This window comes from Gymnoscopelus braueri (genome assembly GCF_963280865.1).
Source record: "Gymnoscopelus braueri genome assembly, chromosome: 8".
NCBI lineage: Eukaryota > Metazoa > Chordata > Actinopteri > Myctophiformes > Myctophidae > Gymnoscopelus > Gymnoscopelus braueri.
Window position 1 is genome coordinate 13,029,807 of NC_137609.1, and position 20,000 is coordinate 13,049,806.

The window sequence follows — 20,000 nt, forward strand, 5'->3', positions numbered from 1 at the left end:
AACCTTGTAGCGCTGCCACACATGTGTAAAAGAGGATTTAGTTTTATAATGGCATTTAAAAGTTTATGCCTATGAATTAAAATATTCCTTATATTAACGCCATCCTTTAATGGTAAGGTCCTATCTTTTGTGATGTCTATGTTTCATTTTGTTATTGTTTGGGGGGGTTAAACGTTTATGCTTTCATTTTGATGTATTGTGATTGATTGATTGACATTGATTGACGGGTCTGTCTGGTAATGACTGACGCACCATATAGTGTGCGGAAGCTGCCGGCTCGCGGCCCCGAAACGAGACAACAAACCGACAGGGAGTCCACGGGAGACCTGGTCCAGTTTGATTATTTATTTGTCTAGTTCTAAGCTATAGGTGGAACATAGCAAAGGCCACATTAACTGTCAATACTCACCGTTTAAAGGGAAGAGCTGCGGGACATTCTTCTGACTGGTGAGACCGTTTATATTTTGTTTATATCCAGCGTGGATTACTTTTCTTTTCTCCGTGGAGATCCGAGCTTTTTGGATTATACCGCTTCTGGAGTGGATTAAGTTTCTTTTGGATTTCTTTTGGATTACTTTTTTCGTGCTGTTTGGGGAGCGTTTGGAGACGCTACACGGAACTATATTGGAACAATAGGAGCGTGCGCGCGAGCGTGCGCGAGACGCGGACTTTACCGTCGGCCGCTTCATGATCTGCTATATTTGGGCAATGCATGTATTATTTTCCTGTCATTAAGGAGTAGATAAAAGGGTTAAAATTGACACAAACTTTCGTGCTTTATTTCTGGCTGTGTTTATTTGCTGTATATTTATTGAAGTGCACTACTCTCAGCCTAATCAATTGTATCTGAAGAGATCATTCACAACCCGTGATTTAAAAATTAGTAATAGTCAAATATATAATATCTGACCGTTACATATGGTGGCCCGTACGGGGAATGATTTAAATTGATTTTGTTTTGTTTGTTTTGTATTGAACATTGAACAATATGGCAGAACACCCAGTAGATACAGCCGAAGTTATTGCTGCTCCCTCTACTCCAGTGAATGAAAGTATGCCTTTATTTGCTGACCCAGATTTCACTGCAGGACCTTTTGTCACAAGGAGAAATCCTACTGATGAAATATCCTCTTTGTTGAGTGACTTGTACATAGAAAATGACGAAGTTAAAGCACCTGGTGAAAATGACGATGATAATGATGGTGATGATGACGATGATGATGATGATGACGATGAGGGGGATGATGATGGTGATGGGGTTGAGGCTGAATCAAATGTCACTGGTGACAGACAGGGAATACAGTATGTTACACAGGCTGATTTTGGGCAGCTTAAAGACCAAGTGAATGCTATGAGGGCTGATTATGGGGAACTTAAAGGTGAGGTGAATTCTCTGAAGGAACAGGTGGTTAAGCTGGAAACTGAGTTCAGAGATTCTGTAGACAGTGCCCTGAATAGAGAGACCCACCTAAGGAGATCCATTGACACTGCCCTAGCCAAGGTGGACGAGGGAACTACGGCAAGCATACAGAGACTAGAAAGAGAGACAGTGAACTGTATGTTACGTAGGGATGACAAATGGAAGAAGGAGCTTGGTAGCTTAAGACCAACAAGCACGCCTGTGGCAAACCGAACCAGGACTGTAGCGGTTTCGACAGATGTCAGCTCCATAGCACCCCCTAGATCCCATAGTCTGCCTGGTGCACATTCACTCTCCTCTCCGTCGTACTCCAAACCTCCCGTGAAGTTGGAGTTTCCTACATTCGGCGCCACGACTGAAACTTCTGATGTCCTTGCCTTCGTCGAGGAGTGTGAGAACTTCCTTGGGCTCAGACCCCTCTCCAACCCGGAACTCTTAGGAGCACTGTCTTCTGTCTTCAAGGGGCCAGCACTCAGCTGGTGGAAGGCTGAAAAAAGCCAAGTTCAGGACTGGGTCTCATTTAAGAATGCCTTCATGTCTGCTTTCCTTCCCTCTGACTACATGACTGAAGTAGAGGAGAGATTGAGGGCCATGGTGCAGAAACCAGAACAATGTCTCAGGGACTTTGCTTATGATTATCGTGCACTATGTCTCAAGTGGAAGCGAGACATGCCAGAGGACGAGATAGTGAGACGCATCCTGAGTAACCTCAACCCGAAAGTGGCTGGCTGCCTGAGGGGGACGGTGACGACAGTGACCCAGCTGGTGAAGGTGGGTTCCATGGTGGAGAAGGACTTCTCAGGGTCCCAGGAGTACTGGCAGAGGGTGAAGGCAAGTACCGAAAAACAGGGAAAGAAGGAGAAGAAACAGTCTCAGAAAACAGCAGAGCTTTCAGTGGTACAACACCAGGGCTACGAAAAGAAACGACCCAGGATCCTGTTAGTCCCAGTTACCATCAAGGGAATATCAGTAGAAGCCGTTGTGGACACTGGGAGTTCATACACGCTGATTAAGGAAAGTCTGTGGAAGCGGATCATGTTACCCGATGAAACCCTCTTACCGGCAGAGAGACAGGAATTTGTCCTAGCCGATGGAACAGCTCACCAAGCAGTGGGAAAGATAGGTCTCTGCTTCGACTGGCACGGTATGAAAACTACTATCGACACCCATGTGATGCAGGACCGCCATCTTGTGTTCCCATTAATCCTTGGGCTGGACCTCCTTTCTGAAACCGGTGCCATTCTTGATCTGGCTAGGAAGAGGTATGGGTTGAAATCAGGTAAAGGTTACACCTATTATCCATTCTTATGCCAGAACCCCAACTCCAGCTTGTGGGACAAGTCTCCCTCCGTCATGTACCAACCAGGCATTCGCCTCTACTACGCCTTACCACCAGGGGAGATGAGAAGTTGCTGGGCTTCCACTGTCCAGAGAGAGTCAGTGGCACCCTACGACACGGACAGCCCGGAGGAGCTACACCAGCTCATGGGAGACTGGCCCACCGTCACCTCCAGTAGACTGGGGAAGACGTCGGTGGAGAAACACACCATCTTCCTGCAGGATGAAGTGCCGGTGCGATCCAAAGCTTATCGTGTTTCCCCTCTGAAGAAGAAGGTCATCGAAGACCATGTGGAGAGAATGCTCGTGGATGGAATCATTGAGCCGTCGCAGTCAGCTTGGTCATCCCCTGTGGTCCTAGTAAACAAACCTGATGGATCCTATAGGTTTTGTGTGGACTATAGGCGGGTCAATGCCAAGACCTTACCAGACGCTTATCCGATGCCCATCATTCACGACATCCTTGAATCGCTGGAAGGTGCCTCCTGGTTCAGTTCTTTGGACTTGCAGTCTGGTTACTGGCAGGTGGCAATGGCAGAGGAGAGCAAGCCGAAGACTGCTTTCATAACATCTCTTGGCCTGTTCCAGTTTAAGGCCATGCCATTCGGTCTGCGGAATGCGGCAGCCTCCTTTCAACGTTTGATGGAGAGGGTCTTGGCGGAGTTGAGAGGAAAGCTATGCTTCGTGTACATTGATGACATCATTGTGTATTCTCGCTCCAAAGAGCAGCATCTTCGGGACTTAGAATCTGTCTTTCAGAAGTTGCATGCTGCCAATCTCAGCCTCAACATGAAAAAGTGCCACTTCTTCAAGCGAGAACTGAAGTTTCTTGGACACATTGTCTCCAACCGAGGCGTGGAGGTCGATCCATCCAAGACCCAAGCTGTGTCGGACTACCCTGTCCCTCGGGACCTGAAAGCCGTACAGCGTTTCTTGGGCCTTGCGGGATGGTATCACAAATTCATACCCCGGTTTGCGGACATGGCAGCTCCACTAAACAACCTCAAGAGGAAGGGAGTGGAATGGAACTGGACCATGGAGTGCCAGGATAGCATGGACGCTCTGAAACAGGCGTTGCAGAGTACACCGGTGTTGGCTCAACCCAATACCGCCCTGCCATTCCAGGTACATACGGACGCCAGCGAAGTGGGTCTCGGAGCCATCCTCTCCCAAATCACCGAGGATGGTGAGCACGTAATATCTTACGCGTCGAGGGGACTCCGAGGCCCAGAGCGGAATTATTCCACTTCGGAGAAGGAGTGCCTGGCAGTGGTCTGGGCGGTGGAAAAATGGAGGCACTATCTGGAGGGACCAGAGTTCAATGTCTTCACCGACCACGCTGCACTGTCATGGGCTTTCAACTGTCCGAAGACCACATCTCGGCTGACTCGGTGGATACTCCGTTTGCAGCAATTCACCTTCAAGGTTCATTATCGGAAGGGTTGTCTGAACGCCGCCCCGGATGCACTGTCCAGAGCTTATGAACCACTCTCCATTCACTCATCACCCTGTCTGGTCATCTCCTCCAAAAGCCACTCTGACCTACCGACCACCTTGGCAGAATTGGCCCAGGCACAGGAGAAAGACCAGGTAGTATGTGACTTGAGGAGGGACATCGGTCAGTCAACATCTCCGCCGGATCGCATCGGCTTCTTCGAACACCAAGGGGTATTGTACCGAAGAGTTCCGGTGAAAAACCAGGGAGAAAAATGGCAGTTGGTTGTTCCTCAGTCTCTGGTGCCAGAATTCCTTCGGTACTTCCATGACAATCCCTTGGGTGGCCATCTGGGCAGGCTGAAGACCCTGTTGAGAGTTCTGGAGGTGGCTTGGTGGGCAAATGTCCGCAAAGACGTATGGGATCATACGAAGACCTGTGCCACCTGTCAACAGTACAAGGCAGACAACACCAAACCGTCAGGGTTACTGCAGAGCACCCAAGTCACCGCACCCGGGGTGATGCTGGGAATCGACCTCATGGGTCCATTCCCAAGGAGCAAAAGCGGCAACTGTTACCTCCTGGTGGTGGTGGACTATTACTCCAAGTGGGTGGAGATGTTCCCCTTGAGAGACAGCAAAACACCTCGTCTCATCAAGATCCTCAGGGAGGAAATCTTCACCCGCTGGGGTGTGCCGTTGTACCTGGTTTCGGACAGAGGACCACAATTCACTGCCAACTTGCTGATGGACCTCTGCAAGGCTTGGGGTGTTGTCCAGAAGCTCACCACCAGTTATCATCCACAAACCAACCTTACAGAGCGTGTCAACCGGACACTGAAAACCATGATTGCATCATTCGTCGGCCAGCATCATAACACCTGGGACCAGTGGCTACCGGAGTTCCGTTTTGCCCTCAACACCGCCCAACAGGAGACTACAGGCAAAGTCCCTGCTGAGCTTGCCTTGGGCAGGAAGCTCCAAGGACCACTGGAGAGGCTGATAAACAAACCACCATCTCCTGAACAGCAAGCCGCTTACGATCTGGTGGAGAGACAGCAGAAGATGGCGGAGGAGGTCAGGAGGAGAGTGGGTGTGCACCAGGCTAGACAAGCTAGGTATTATAATGCCCGCAGGAAAGATGCGCACTTCCAGCCGGGTGACCTAGTCTGGGTCAGGACGCATCCTCTCTCAAAAGCCAGTGACAAGTTCTCAGCTAAGCTTGCGCCGAAGTGGGAAGGGCCAGCGAAAATACTGAGAAAATTAGGGCCGGTAAATTACCGAATAGGATGGAATAACCCACCTGATAAACAGGACACAATAAATGTGGTCAACATAAAAAAGTTCTATGGCACCTCACCCTAGAAGCCGCTGGCTGGAGGGGGGGTCTATGTAGCGCTGCCACACATGTGTAAAAGAGGATTTAGTTTTATAATGGCATTTAAAAGTTTATGCCTATGAATTAAAATATTCCTTATATTAACGCCATCCTTTAAGGGTAAGGTCCTATCTTTTGTGATGTCTATGTTTCATTTTGTTATTGTTTGGGGGGGTTAAACGTTTATGCTTTCATTTTGATGTATTGTGATTGATTGATTGACATTGATTGACGGGTCTGTCTGGTAATGACTGACGCACCATATAGTGTGCGGAAGCTGCCGGCTCGCGGCCCCGAAACGAGACAACAAACCGACAGGGAGTCCACGGGAGACCTGGTCCAGTTTGATTATTTATTTGTCTAGTTCTAAGCTATAGGTGGAACATAGCAAAGGCCACATTAACTGTCAATACTCACCGTTTAAAGGGAAGAGCTGCGGGACATTCTTCTGACTGGTGAGACCGTTTATATTTTGTTTATATCCAGCGTGGATTACTTTTCTTTTCTCCGTGGAGATCCGAGCTTTTTGGATTATACCGCTTCTGGAGTGGATTAAGTTTCTTTTGGATTTCTTTTGGATTACTTTTTTCGTGCTGTTTGGGGAGCGTTTGGAGAGCTACAGGGAACTATATTGGAACAATAGGAGCGTGCGCGGGAGCGTGCGCGAGACGCGGACTTTACCGTCGGGCTTCACGATCTGCTACAGTTGGCAATTCATGTATTATTTTCCTGTCATTGATTTAGATAAAAGGGTTAACTTTGACACAAACTTTCGTGCTTTATTTCTGGCTGTGTTTATTTGCTGTTTATTTATTGAAGTGCACTGCTTTCAGCCTAATCAATTGTATCTGAAGAGATCATTCACAACCCGTGATTTAAAAAATAGTAATAGTCAAATATATGATATCTGACCGTTACAATTTGACTGTGTGTCTAATATGTTCAACTAACATACTTTTAAAGTGTAAAAGGCAGTTTAATAGAAAACGTGACATGTCTGCCCTTAAAAATGTACAATGGTTTTATTACAATATATTTTACTGTCTATCAACCTACAAAAATAGGAAAAAAACAGCAAGTACTAAACGAAAAGACCACGATGGGTAGCCTTCATTATTGATTCCTTTTGTAGTATTATTGTGCATTTTGCAATATTTCCCAATAGGCTAATGCACATAATTACTTACACTGACTGAATTGATGCCATTGTAAAGTGTTGCGTTCAAATTAATTGAATATATTCGAATTTAATGGAATACTACAAAAACATAATTGTCAAGAGAATATATATTAGATATAATTATTTTTGTTCAGCAACTTCTTATGAACCCACATGTCATGACTGCTTTACCTGAAATTATACATCAACAAACTTTAACTAAAAAAGAAAAGAGTGCATCTCCAAGAATGTACCAAATTATTATTATTCATTTGTACACTTTTGAGTTAAACAGAGTTAAACGAACACTGAGGATTTCTCAGTGCACGTACCATGTTGGAGAGAGAGATACCAACGTCTGACCTAAATGGGAGAGATTAGCCACTGGGGACCGCCATGGTTTCAAACCACCAAGGATGTCCTCGCTAGCTGCTAACATTCGGAGGTAGATTAGAAGGCCATTGGGGGGTTGCTCAATCTGCTTCTTCACTTGGCTTCCAGGTAGCTGCTCTCCCAGCAGCCATCCATGGAGACACAATAATCAGCCAGTTAGGGAAGGCCTTCCTTCAGCTAATTAGCTCAAGATTCTATTTGTAGAAGCTCCATATCAGCAAGGAGGAGGAGAGGAAGACGGAAATGGTGCCTGGCTGCTCTGGAGAACAAGACTGGCTGCAGGGTTGGGGTCTAATATGTAATGCAATTAAAGGTAATGGATTTACTGTAACCTGATTACAGAAAATAATAGAGCAATAAAAATTAAAAGAAATAGTAAAGTGTGAGCCGACGTGGTCCAAAATGTGGTAATTTGATATCTTATGTGCGTGAACGTTTCTGTCTTTATATTTTTTATATATTTAAAATAATGCTTCTTAATCTGATCCTGATGACTGATTGAAGACACACAGTTATTTTACTTACCTTATTTTAAGTATTTATTTTTTGTGAACATGGGCACTAACAGTATTTTTACACAGAGTATATAGTAGGTACGTATAGTACGATGAATTTGAACCTTTGCAAATACGTTGAGAGCCGACGTGAAGTGACAGTGATGCTGATCCTCTCTTTATTAACAACTATTAATTTTACTATACTTTATTAACAAGCCATTTGTGATGACCGCAACATCCAATCAATCCCAAATTGGAATCACATGTTGAGGAGCCTCTATAGTGTACTTCCAAAAGCACTATCACTTGGGCACCACGGATGTGAAATAACCATATGTCATACAAACACTATTTCCCCCCCGCAACTTCCTTGCGTCCTACCACCAGCAAACCACGACTGACGCAGCCCTTGTAAGCCACCCTCACCGGCACTCCAAAGAGCACCCTTTTCTATGACTATATACAGTAGGTGGCCAGTGACTTTGGCCATTTTCCTTCCACACCTCCTGCATGGAGTGCGTGACCCCAGATGATGTTGGTTCGAATCCAGCACATAACACCAATGGTTTTGATAATGTGGATTTGTGGAAGTTAAATGGTGGATTTGTGGATAGGACTCTATGGGCCCTATTCCCAGGGACATTTGAACAAACCACTAATTAGGGATTTCGGACTAGGCAAGAGGCGTTTCCCCGCAAAATTCGGTATTCTATGGCACCCCCCTCACCCGCCAAACACCTGAGCTACCCGTTACATTATGCATAGGTGTGGTTTGGGCGTTACAATGATAAAACCAATCACCGTGCCAGAAGCCATTGCCTTTAAGAGAAGACTGCGCTAGCCGTCATCCCGATCCAATATATGCTCTAGCCTATCTACCTGTCTGCACTGTTGCCTGGTCTGATTATTATAAGCCACATTGGGCTTGTTTTCCTTCTTTTTTTTTTTTTTATCCAAATACATTTTTATATTAATTTGTAGCCTATTGTGTTCACAATAAGCTTGTCATATTAGTCAGATCCGGAATAGTATATGAAAGCCATTTAAAATATGTATACTATTGGTACACACTGGCTGCTCCCAAATAATTAATTACATCATGTTGCGACAACGCTCCTACGTGGTACACAGACAAACAGTAGCACATGGGTATAATAAATTGGACAGTTTTAGGAAAGGTCTATAGCCTATGTACTCACGTTGGCTGTTATCGTTCTATTTCCACCGTTCTAATGGATTCCAGGGGTGTGTAAACATCTCTGAAGTTGCTCCATAGTTTCCTCTGAAGTGACGCAGTTAAAGTTAACTTACATCCATATTGTCCCCGTTATCTTTCATCATCCACCTTTGTTCAGTAATCCCGAACAGAGCTAAACTTTAAGTTTACATCAATCAAAGCCTCTCAAACCCAGACACATTGCTGCGATGCGTATGTGCGTCGCCTACCCAAAATAACAGACATACAAGCTATCAACGGCGCTGCGTCATGTCGTGTCGACAGCCTACAGATCTGTTATTTTGGACAGCATACAATGAGGCGCGCGCGCGCCACGGAGTAGCCTATCACTAAACCAAAAACATTACATTACGTGGTCAACAACATACTAGACATGTAACTTGCTTGGAGCTTTTAATGCAGTGGTTCTCAACCTGTGGGTCGAGACCACAATGGAGCACCCAACGCCTGGCGAGCTTGTAGATCTGCTATTTTCACAATATTTATCTGTGGAACCGAGTCAAACAAAATGGGGGGGTCCCCAGTTCAAATATGGTTATTTTGGGGGGTCATGAACGTAGCGTTTACGCGGGGAATATAATAATAATATAGGCTAATATATATAATATAGGCTATAATATAATATTCACCCGTGACCCGCAGCATGGGTTTAATGAGACAGCAGCCAAAATGAAAATCACACTATGATCCGATCATCTTATAAAAAATGTAAGTGCTTAAGATTTTAGCCCAAACCCAACGGGACCCGACCCGGCCCGTCGGCACCGGCTGAGCCGGGTCTAAGTTTTTTTTACATCCAAATAAATTCACATATTAATTAATTTGTAGCGTAGGCTATTGTGTTCACAATAAGCAACTTGTCATATTAGTCAGATCCCCAAGAGTATATGAAAGCCATTTAAAATAGTTATATATTCCTACACAGCTGATGCCAAATAATTAATCAACAGGGCAGCGCAACGCTAAAGTAGCCTAGGTCAAATCAATCACTGTCTTGTCATGACGCAGCAGTAGAGAGCTCCCTTTAAAGTTTAAACCATAACATGACATAAATAATGGATCTTCAGAACTTTCTTCATGTCTTTTTCACCTCAAAATAAATGTTGGATTATTTCTTCAAATGAAAGCACAGGCAGCGGCCAGAAGGTAACATTTGATGTGATTTCTCCATTGCAAAAATGATTACGGTTATTCTATGAAACATATATTTCATAGAATAACCATAATCATTTTTAAAATGGTTATGGGGCAGTGTATATATTTATATAGCCCTATTTGCTCCAAGCTGTTTTTTAAATAAAATATAGACTGTTAGGGTAGAATGACTCCTGTTCTTAACGAATTACCAAGATTTAATGAGAAATAAGGCTTCTTTAGAAAAATGACTGACGGGCTGGGCTGGGTCTAATTTGTCAATTATTAGTCGAGCCGGGCTGAAATATTTAGGGGATATGAAAGCTCTAGTTAGTAGTTTGAAGTGCTCATGTGGCCTTAGAGTTGCTTCTTTTTGTTTTCATAGACCTGCGGACTGCGGTTGCTTATTTCTCTCCAAGGCTGGCAACACGGCTCATGGTCCAACGCACAAAGCCATTGTAGTGTCTGTGTGCACTTGACGGGTGATTTTATAAACCAGCGGGTGCTTCTAGAATCCACTATCCCCCGTCCCCAAGCCGTACCCATGTGTGTCTGTAGAATTGCAATGTGGGGGATATAGCAACAACACGCCCACGGGCACACCTCCACGCGCAAATAACGGCGTCGGCATAATGGTGACGGGTAGAGCAGGTGCTAGAATAACCTATTGGGGCGGCGCAGGTCCATTATCCCGATTTAACGGGGAATTTTTGGCCTGAGAATGGGGCCCTATATGAACAAACTTGTTATATCAACAAAACACATCGCACTCTGTTTGTGTGACATGCATGATGCAAAGGTTTTGAAAGTGAAACTGGCCAAAGTCACTGGCCACCTACTGTAATAGGTTTTCCACTGAAAAGTAAACAAGGGACTATATGGCTTCCTATGCATGCCAAATTAAATGAACTAGAAATAAAATGTCACCTAGCAACTAACCTCTCATTTGCTCATAAATGATAAGTTGCCCGGGACCACCACAGCATCAGCTAAAAGCAAAACATAAGTAAAATAGTGTGGTCACACACACAGATAATCTGCATACCTTTAACCTCCTTCTCGTTCCTGAACCAGCGCAGGTCAGCAGCCGGCTTGCTCCCCTGGGTGATGCACGTCAGAGTGATGTGATCGCCCTCCAGCGCCGGCTTCGTTAGGCCGTCAATCTCTGGCTTCTCTGGCACCCCTATGGGAAGGGAGGGGAATTACCGGGTGGGAATTAGTTAAAAACACACGGGACATGTGTGATGACTCAGCATGTACAATACTGTATGTACTGTTCAAAGTCAAGTCCAGTCAAACACCATATCATACACTCAGTGTCCCTGTGACATGTCTGGGTGTGTGAGTGAAGGCCTGGTCTATGTGTGAGTGAAGGCCTGCCACCTGGTCTATGTGTGAGTGAAGGCCCGGTCTACGTATGTGTGTGAGCAGAGTGAAACAGAAAGCTATTAGGTAGTGCAGCTTGAAAGTGATAATCATCCCTTTCCTTAATGAGTGTTTTAAGTTTGGCGAGTGTGCGCCCAATGTCGTCGAGCAATAAGTCTGCCGGAGGCCGGCCCGACTGAAAGGTCCATCAGTCAATGGCATTGACTGACTCTGGCCTCATGTGTCTCTCAACCCCTTTGAGGAGAATTGTATGCTTTAAAGAGCTTCCCTCCTCTTTGTTTTACCCACCAGCCTTCTGTAGGGAATCTATATTTAGTGCACACGCCCTATTCTATAACAGTGATAGCTGTCTAAGTTCACTGTGATGCGTGTTCCTAACAGCTGCTTCTGGCGCGTGGTGCGCGAGGAATATTTCACGTGACAATTTCAATGTGTTCATGTGTGCATGAGTGTAACAGACAAACACACAGAGAGAGAGAGAGAGAGAGAGAGAGAGAGAGAGAGAGAGAGAGAGAGAGAGAGAGAGAGAGAGAGAGAGAGAGAGAGAGAGAGAGAGAGAGAGAGGGATGGGGGGGAGAAAAAGAGAGATGATAAAAGCGTAGTGTGTTTATGTGAAGTGCCAGGTCTCTGTATTAACTAGAACTGTGGCTCATGCATATATGATATGACATCATTAATGGGGGGGGGATGGCTGGTACTATAGGTTTTCTTCAGGTCTTTTATGAGAGCAGAAGTATTCCTCTTATACGATCACATTCCCCTTGGGTGGCCAGAGGCTGCAAAGATTTTATCCCTCTCTCAGTCTGTGTGTGTGTGTGTGTGTGTGTGTATGTGTGTGTGTGTGTGTGTTTTTTTTTTTGTGTGTGTGTGTGTGTGTGTGTGTGTGTGTGTGTGTGTGTGTGTGTGTGCGTGCGCGTGCGTGTGCGTGTGTGTGCGTGCGTGTTTGTTTGTGTTCACAACATCTTTTTGGGTGCACGTTGCATTGGGTGTATTTTAGCACAACCAAAGGTCTTGAAGCAGACGGGCACATTTGAACGTGTGGCTCTGATACAGTATAATGAAGGGCATCATTAACTCTTTGACTGCCAGAGTATTTTCATAAAGTACTCCCCCATTGCCAGCAATTTTCGTGTTTTTTTATTTTTATATTTTGAAAATCTTCATGAAAATAATTTATCAGACAGTTTTTTTAAAGACGCAGCACAAATCCGCCACTAGAGAGCAGCACGTGACAGTTTGATCAGCTCCTTGGGTCACTGTTACCCTTCTTGAGCGATTAGACAGGGAAAAACATGAAAACGGATGTGACGTCGTCACACATCGTCTGATCGCTCAAAATTACGATGTGATACACGACGGCGATGACTGATCGTCACCCAGACCATAGATTATAGAAGAGAACCTGTCCGTTTGTCTGTCATACCGTGTGAAAACCCGTTTGTTTACCTATTCTTGACGAAAATGACCGGGGAAAAAAATCAAAAACCGGAAACGGAACCCAGGTCATGAAACCGGATGCAGATGTCGGTGAAGTAAGTGGAACTCGAGAATAACACTGAATTTTAAGCAGCATAGCGCGATCAGAGATTAAACAATGAACGCGATTCCAACGCGTCAAACGCGTCAATGGCGTGGGTGGATTAAGTAGTAATTGACGCGTTTTCGAGTCAATGGCGTTTATAGAGTTAATATGTCAGGAAGGCTCATGTGGGCTTATGGTCCCATGGCATTGTTCTATACACTTCCTGAATGTCTTTCCTACTTATATTATTGATTGACTGGCGTTTAAAAATGCATACACTGTACAATCGGTGATATTCAACTGGCGGCCCGCGGGCCACATCCGGCCCCAGCGGAGCTTTCATATGGCCCCTGGAACACATTCCATCTTTGGTGAGTAAATTATGGAGACCGTCCATCACTCTGGGCGGTGTGCATTTCCTAATATACTACTGTAGATCTGCTGTGTTTCGTGTTGTTGTAGCACATCTGGGGTAACTAGATTTTGTAGCTATTTCTGGGTTTTGAGTGGCTGTTGTCCATTAGACCAAAGAAATAATTCTCTTTCTGCATCCATTAGCTAGTTTTGAGTGGATTTTGTCTATCTTCCATCTTCTATATCTTCCTCCACTTTTTTTGGTTTTATCACTGGTTTTATACAGTATGATTCATTCATCCTTAATAGCGTCCTGGGCTGAATAATGGTCTAAATCTCAACTGATGGTTCTTGAAATAGATATAAGAGCTTGTGCTCTTATCAGCCAGATGCTCAAAAACATTAAAAAATTAGAAAAAACCTTGTGGCCCCCTGCCTAGTTGAATACCCCTGCTGTAACATGAACATAATTGTACATGTCAAAAGGATAAAACACAAAAAAGAGAGATTATTTTCATTGTGGACCTTGCAAGTGCAAATGTGTGTAAATTGAGTGCCAAGTGTTGGGGTGTAGCAGGAGGCACATACATTCATACAATTTCTAATTCTTCTTATACTTCTTATACTAAATACATATTGTTGTGGGCAGGTCTTTGAGGAATCTCTGAAATATGCTAGTGGTCTGGCTCCGGTCCATAGCGTTAGAAGGAGTTCTCCTTAACGCTATTGTACTTTCGAGCTGTGGCACGCACACCTGTGGTAGCACAGGCTGCGCCGCCTCTTGCATTTAGTAAAAGTACAAAAAATACACTTTAGCTTCTCACCAAAACAAAGAGAGTTTTAAGATGTTGAAAGCTTACTGTACACTCGGAGCTCACAAAACTGATTTACAGTACATATCGTTGCTGCCGGGTGGAGATCTTTTACGTCCAAAACGGTTGCTTTTTTATTATTAATTAAAAAACATTTGAACAAAAATGAAAATAAATATTTTCACTACTTTTGCGTGACACTGTTGTATGATGAAGTAGGGCATTTAATTGACGAAAAATACATAAAAAGTTGAAATTATGGAGATGACCAGGTTTCTGCCCGACGGAAAAGATTTGCTAAAGATAGTGACAGCACACTAGTGTGAAAACCCCCAAGCGACTCACTAAGAGCACTCAGTACGAGTAACAGCTACTGAAACAGTTGAGACAAAAATACATTTTTATTTTATTTACAGTACTGGTCTGTGCCATAGATGCACTCTAGTGTCTGACAGAGACAACCAATTAGCTCAATTGTCACTGACAACTCATATTGTCCATTTGATATGCCAACATCGCTGCATGTGGCACTATACCAAAACCTGCACTGAAAAGTATGTAATACTTTTAGCCCCCTTTTTTTTTTAGGAACTTAGTATAGGGCCTGCATAATAAGTCCTAGAATGGTGGGTTTCAAACCAAACAAATAATTATTAAAATTGTTAATATTGTGTGCTCTGTTTTGTGTGGTTTAATTGATTAACATTTATGTATTTCATAGGTATTTGTTTTAAAGTTAGTGTTTGGTTAATCAACATGGTTATAGCTCAGCCTTAGATGTGAACAATATCAAAAGGTTAGATTATTCTTTGTAACTAAATAAATGCATTTCTTGTGAGATCAGGTTGAAAGAACAGTACCGTACACCTACACCCCCTGGACATAACGCTAGCATGTCACAGGGACCTTTACCCCCCATCCATCCCTTGATGCTGAGTCCAAAGCAGGGGAGGTATATGTTTAAAATGCTTCAAAATCGAAAACTTCTGTGGTGGAAGACAGGTACATCTTTATGAATTACAGCAATGTTGGCAAATAAAATGGATGAATGAAACCGGGCAACTGACCTGCTATGGTTTTTTTTTGGCACATGGCATGGCTTTTCTCTCTTTCTTCAGTACAAACGAGGGCACATGCAGTGAGCTGTCAGGCCAACGAACAGACTAAAAGGGACAGTTTCCACAGCCAGGCCGTCATGCTGCTGAACAGGCGCTGAGCCCTGTCGTCAGGTCAGTCAAGGCAAGACAGGTCGTTACACCGGCACATAAACACTTGATGTATGTGATTGTGAATAATATTCAATTCCCCACATTCCATACATAATTTGATATCTGCTGCCACGTGATGTCTCTTATTTGCACAAGAGACTGTGGTACTCAGGCACTTTTTTTTTGTTGGTACGCACATTATCTTATTATTATTGTTTTGAAAAGAAGAATTTGATTTTTGTATTTTTGTTCTTTTCTTATTATTACGTATGTAGCTGCAATATGTGGGTAAATATAGTTCTTGTGGCCCATAGATCAGGAGCTTATCTCCTGTTTCCCCAGCATGAGGAAGCTTGATGTACAAGTGAAGTACACCGCTTGGACATAACGCTATAGTACAGTATGTCACAGGGACCTACCCCCCATGCTGAGTCCATAGCAGGGGAGGTACTGGGTAGCATTTTATAGTCTTTGTTATGACATGATCTCAGGGTGAGCACTTTAATAGGTCATTTGTGAGTAAATTGTGTCGGTAACTTGTGATTTGTCAAATAAAGTTGAGTAAAGCAGCAGAATGTAGCTCCTGGTTTTCCATTTTCTTTGTTTACCATCAAAAATTACCATCAAAAATGTGTCTGGCATATATGACTTCGTTTATAATAATTTAATTTGAACCCAAGCTAGTAATTTATGACTTACACGGACGTATGTAATTTTCATAACATACGTCCATGGGCAAAACCTTATTGGATTTCCTATACAACCTTAATTGTGTATGGCATGAAAACAGTTGCCGATAAACCAAGTCATTCCCTGGCCAATTTCACTTCATTTATTAAATCCTCCCCTATTTCTGAGCTTGCACCATTAAGCATTGTTCTACTACACTCTGAGATCATTTTCTCCATATCCTCGTTGAGTCTTTAATGTCTGTAATGCGCCACATGCTTGTTGACACAGGGATCTCGGTAATGGTCCTGGAGAGCCTCGCACATCCATTAACATTAGCAAAAAACTAATTGGTGAGATAATAAGACCCACGGCAGGAAATGAGACAATATTTGTGCAGGGCGAAGCTCAGAACACAAACATGGGGTGGGGTGGGGGAGGGGAGCGTGTATCTGTTTGGCTGCATGGCTGCAGACAATAATGAAGCAGACAGGTTTTAACCCATTAAGACCGGAGAAAGCAACTGTTATTTTTAGATTTGAACCACTTTAACCATTATTTTATACTTTAGCTATTCAAAAATAGCAGAAATACAAGCTCAAATCTTTGAATATATATATATATTTTTTTTCAAGCGAACATTTGTAACTCAAATCTGCTTCTGGAGGTCTGTGGAACAAAATATTTTACAAATATTCGCTTTAAAACTACAGTATATTTATTCAAAGATTTGCACAAATGTTCACGATTTTTCAGAAATAGCAGATCTACAAGCTCATAGCGCGGCACTCAGTGCCGCGCTATGAGCTTGTAGATCTGCTATTTTTGAATAGCCAAAGTATAAAATAATGCTCATACAGTAGCTTTAATCTAAAATGACACAGATGCGTTCCCGGTCTTACTGGTTTAATCATGGTTAATGTATGAATGTGTGTGTGTGTGTGTGTGTGTGTGTGTGTGTGTGTGTGTGTGTGTGTGTGTGTGTGTGTGTGTGTGTGTGTGTGTGTGTGTGTGTGTGTGTGCGCGCGTGCGCGCCTATACAGTGTTATTGTACACAGTATGTAATTGTAGTGTGTTACAGTTAATCCTACTCATCATCTCTATTCCCTAGACCACTGGTTCTCAAGGATGCATTAGGCCATGGTCCCCCATTCAATACACTGAATGTATTACTACACTGTAAAATCTCTCTTTTCGGAGTTTCTGACCCACAATGGTCCATTTTTTCCCTAACTATCAGTCAGCTGGGGACCCACTGGAACCCATTGGACAACCAGGAACCCACATTGCCCACGTGGAAGTGAAATAAAAAACGATAACAACAAAACTGGCACTTATGTCTGAACTTAAGACCCGGAGGCGTGGCCAATGCTCAACCACTCAAAGACTGCGTCTTGGTGGACACGACCCCATGCTCTTTCCCTCACGCAGGCATCACAAACGGTATACTCACCCAGGACGGTCAGGTAGGCCTTGGCTGTTCTGACAGGCATGGTGAACAGGGAACAGGTGTACATGCCCTCATCGTTCAACGAGATGTCACTGATGCTGATGGTGAGTTCTGACCAAGACGCATGCACCAGCTCAATCCTGTTGTCCCTCAGAGCTACAGAGAGAGAGAGAGAGAGAGAGAGAGAGAGTTTGTTACTGAACATAATAAACCACAGTTACATACATACCCTAGGTGGGGTTGGCGAAAGGGCCTACTCTGTGTGGAGTTTGCATGTTCTCCCTGTGTCTCCTAGGGTAGTTAATACCCTCACAAAAACATGTAGTTATCCTGGTCGCTATACCGCCTCCCCCATGACAGCCAGGGCGCCTGATGGAGGGGAAGGGAACTGGTTGGAATAACGTGTTCCTTCCACGCGCTACTACGTCCAACCAGGGAAACTCCCCACTGTCAGGTGACAATAAGGTCAGTTGGCTCTCATGCATTGAAGGAGGCATGAGCTCGGCCCTGGGCTCCCTAGGCTGTTGGGGGGAGTGTAGCGCCCAGGATCACTTAGAAAATTGCCACTGGGTGAAAAAAGGGTTACAAAATCGTGGGATAAAAAATAAAAATAAAAAAATAACCACAGTTAGTTTCCATCTTGATTTTGATTGGTTGGGAGGCATTCTAATGAGTGCCACACTACCTCCCAATCTCAACTCACAAAAGTATCTCTACTCTATAAAAGATTTGGGGTCGGAAACAACCCTCCCGAGTATCGGGGTAGAGGCGTTCCGTACCCCAGCCTAGATTGGGAGCGAATGTCAGACATAATTATCCGAGTTGCTCAAAGGACGGTCGGGGCCGCCCCGTCAATTTTCAAACACCCTTGATATTTATCTGGATCAATACTACTGTCCGAGTGGAACGCCTCAGGCACGACGGGAGTTGCTCGCGGCCGAGAGAAAGACAGTCTACAAGGAGACGGACGTGAAGTGAATGACGGGACGTTTGGCACAGAGACATGTGGTGCGTTGGACAGCTGAGGCATGTAGACATTTGGGAAGAACATTGTCTATAACAGTGGTGGGAAAAGTACTCAAATGTTTTACTTAAGTAAATTCCGGAATTCAAATTGTACTTGAGTACTAAAATGTTTGAAAATAGCAGATCTACAAGTTCACAACGTGTCGCTTCGTGACGCGTTGTGAACTTGTAAATCGGCTATTTTCAAATAGCTTAGGTATAAAATAGGGCTAAAGTGGTTAATGTATGTTTTCTAATGTAATCATTTATATCTGCAAAGTAACTAGTAACTAAAGTTTTCAAATAATTGTAGTGGAGTAAAAGTACAATATTTGCCTCTGAGATGTAGTGGAGTAGACGTGTAAAAGTATAGACCATTGGAAATACTCCAGTAAAGTAAAAGTACCTCAAAATTTTACTTAAGTACAGTACTTGAGTAAATGTACTTAGTTACTTTACATTACACCACTGGTCTATAACGTGTTCACAGACATGTCCCATGTGATCATGTGAGATGATATGACGTGAGGTGCTGCGTTCGGCAACTCCAATAATCTGAATAGAATCCTGTTGTGTGTATATTTTAAAGTCTTGTAGTGTGTGCATGTTTACGGTAATCTGATTAAATAATCGAATAAGATTATCCTGTAGTTTGTGATGCAACCAGATTTCAAAATCGTTTAAGATTTTTGAAAATCCATACATGTGAGTCCAGTAGTCGAAAAGAGCCATTTGATGGCTGCCCCCTCAGGCACACTAGATATATGAAAATGTAATCGGACCCCCAAGACATAGTGGGAATGAAAATCAATAGCACAATACCAGGCCAAGAAAGTGCAGTGCTGTAATGAGCATTCAGCAAGACGTGAAAGCTGAGATGAATTAAATGGAATAAGGAGGTTGGTGGCGGGAGCTTGAAACTAGACTGCCGTCTAGGATACTGATTGATGGAGAATGAAGGGGAAAAAAATAATAATTTTAAAAAGCCTGTCCTGCTTTGACTGTCAGGATTACTCTTATACATAATCTAAAGTATTTGTAGATTTATACATCAGAATAGAACATCTCCTGTGTGGAGACATTTGAGACAATTTGACATTGGTCCACTGAGAATGGTGGTATGCATGTTTTGACAGCTCTGCGTGGTCTAACTTGGTTTCACGCCACACCACAGTAAAATCCTCAGTATGTATCTATTATCTCTCATAGTAGGGCCTGAATTTTTACTTGACCATGACGCTGGGACACTAAATATTAATTAAAGTCTACATCACTCAGTGGAAGTTGATCATGGTCTGTAACCCTGTCAGAACATCTCAAGAACCAATTCTGGATCCTGACCCACTGAGTGAGAGACCGTGACCTGTCTAACATTCAGACAAAATCACATAGAATACACACAGGCCGCATATCACTCACGTCACAGACCTTGTGGGATTTACTACAGAGTTTAAACATTCTATTCACTTTGTTTTGGTGGCCTCGGCCTCTCAAGTGATTTATCCTAACCTTCTTTTCCCAGCTGTGACACACTGCTACAGTCCTTATTTAACAAGAAGAGCCAATAGCCTTTCACTCTACATCCAAATAACTCACACAAAGCA

At 43.7% G+C, this 20,000-nt stretch overlaps 1 protein-coding gene across 1 annotated transcript in view; it reads right to left on the reverse strand.

Moving 5' to 3' along the window:
• The window catches only part of cadm2a (cell adhesion molecule 2a), a 441,503-nt gene that overhangs the window by 49,991 nt on the left and 371,512 nt on the right, over positions 1-20,000 (reverse strand). Inside the window, exons 4-5 of the mRNA XM_080436621.1 lie at positions 17,395-17,547; positions 11,036-11,173 (exon numbers count right to left, since the gene is read on the reverse strand). Coding sequence (XP_080292747.1) covers positions 11,036-11,173; positions 17,395-17,547 — 291 coding nt within the window. The remainder of the gene's footprint in view (positions 1-11,035; positions 11,174-17,394; positions 17,548-20,000) is intronic.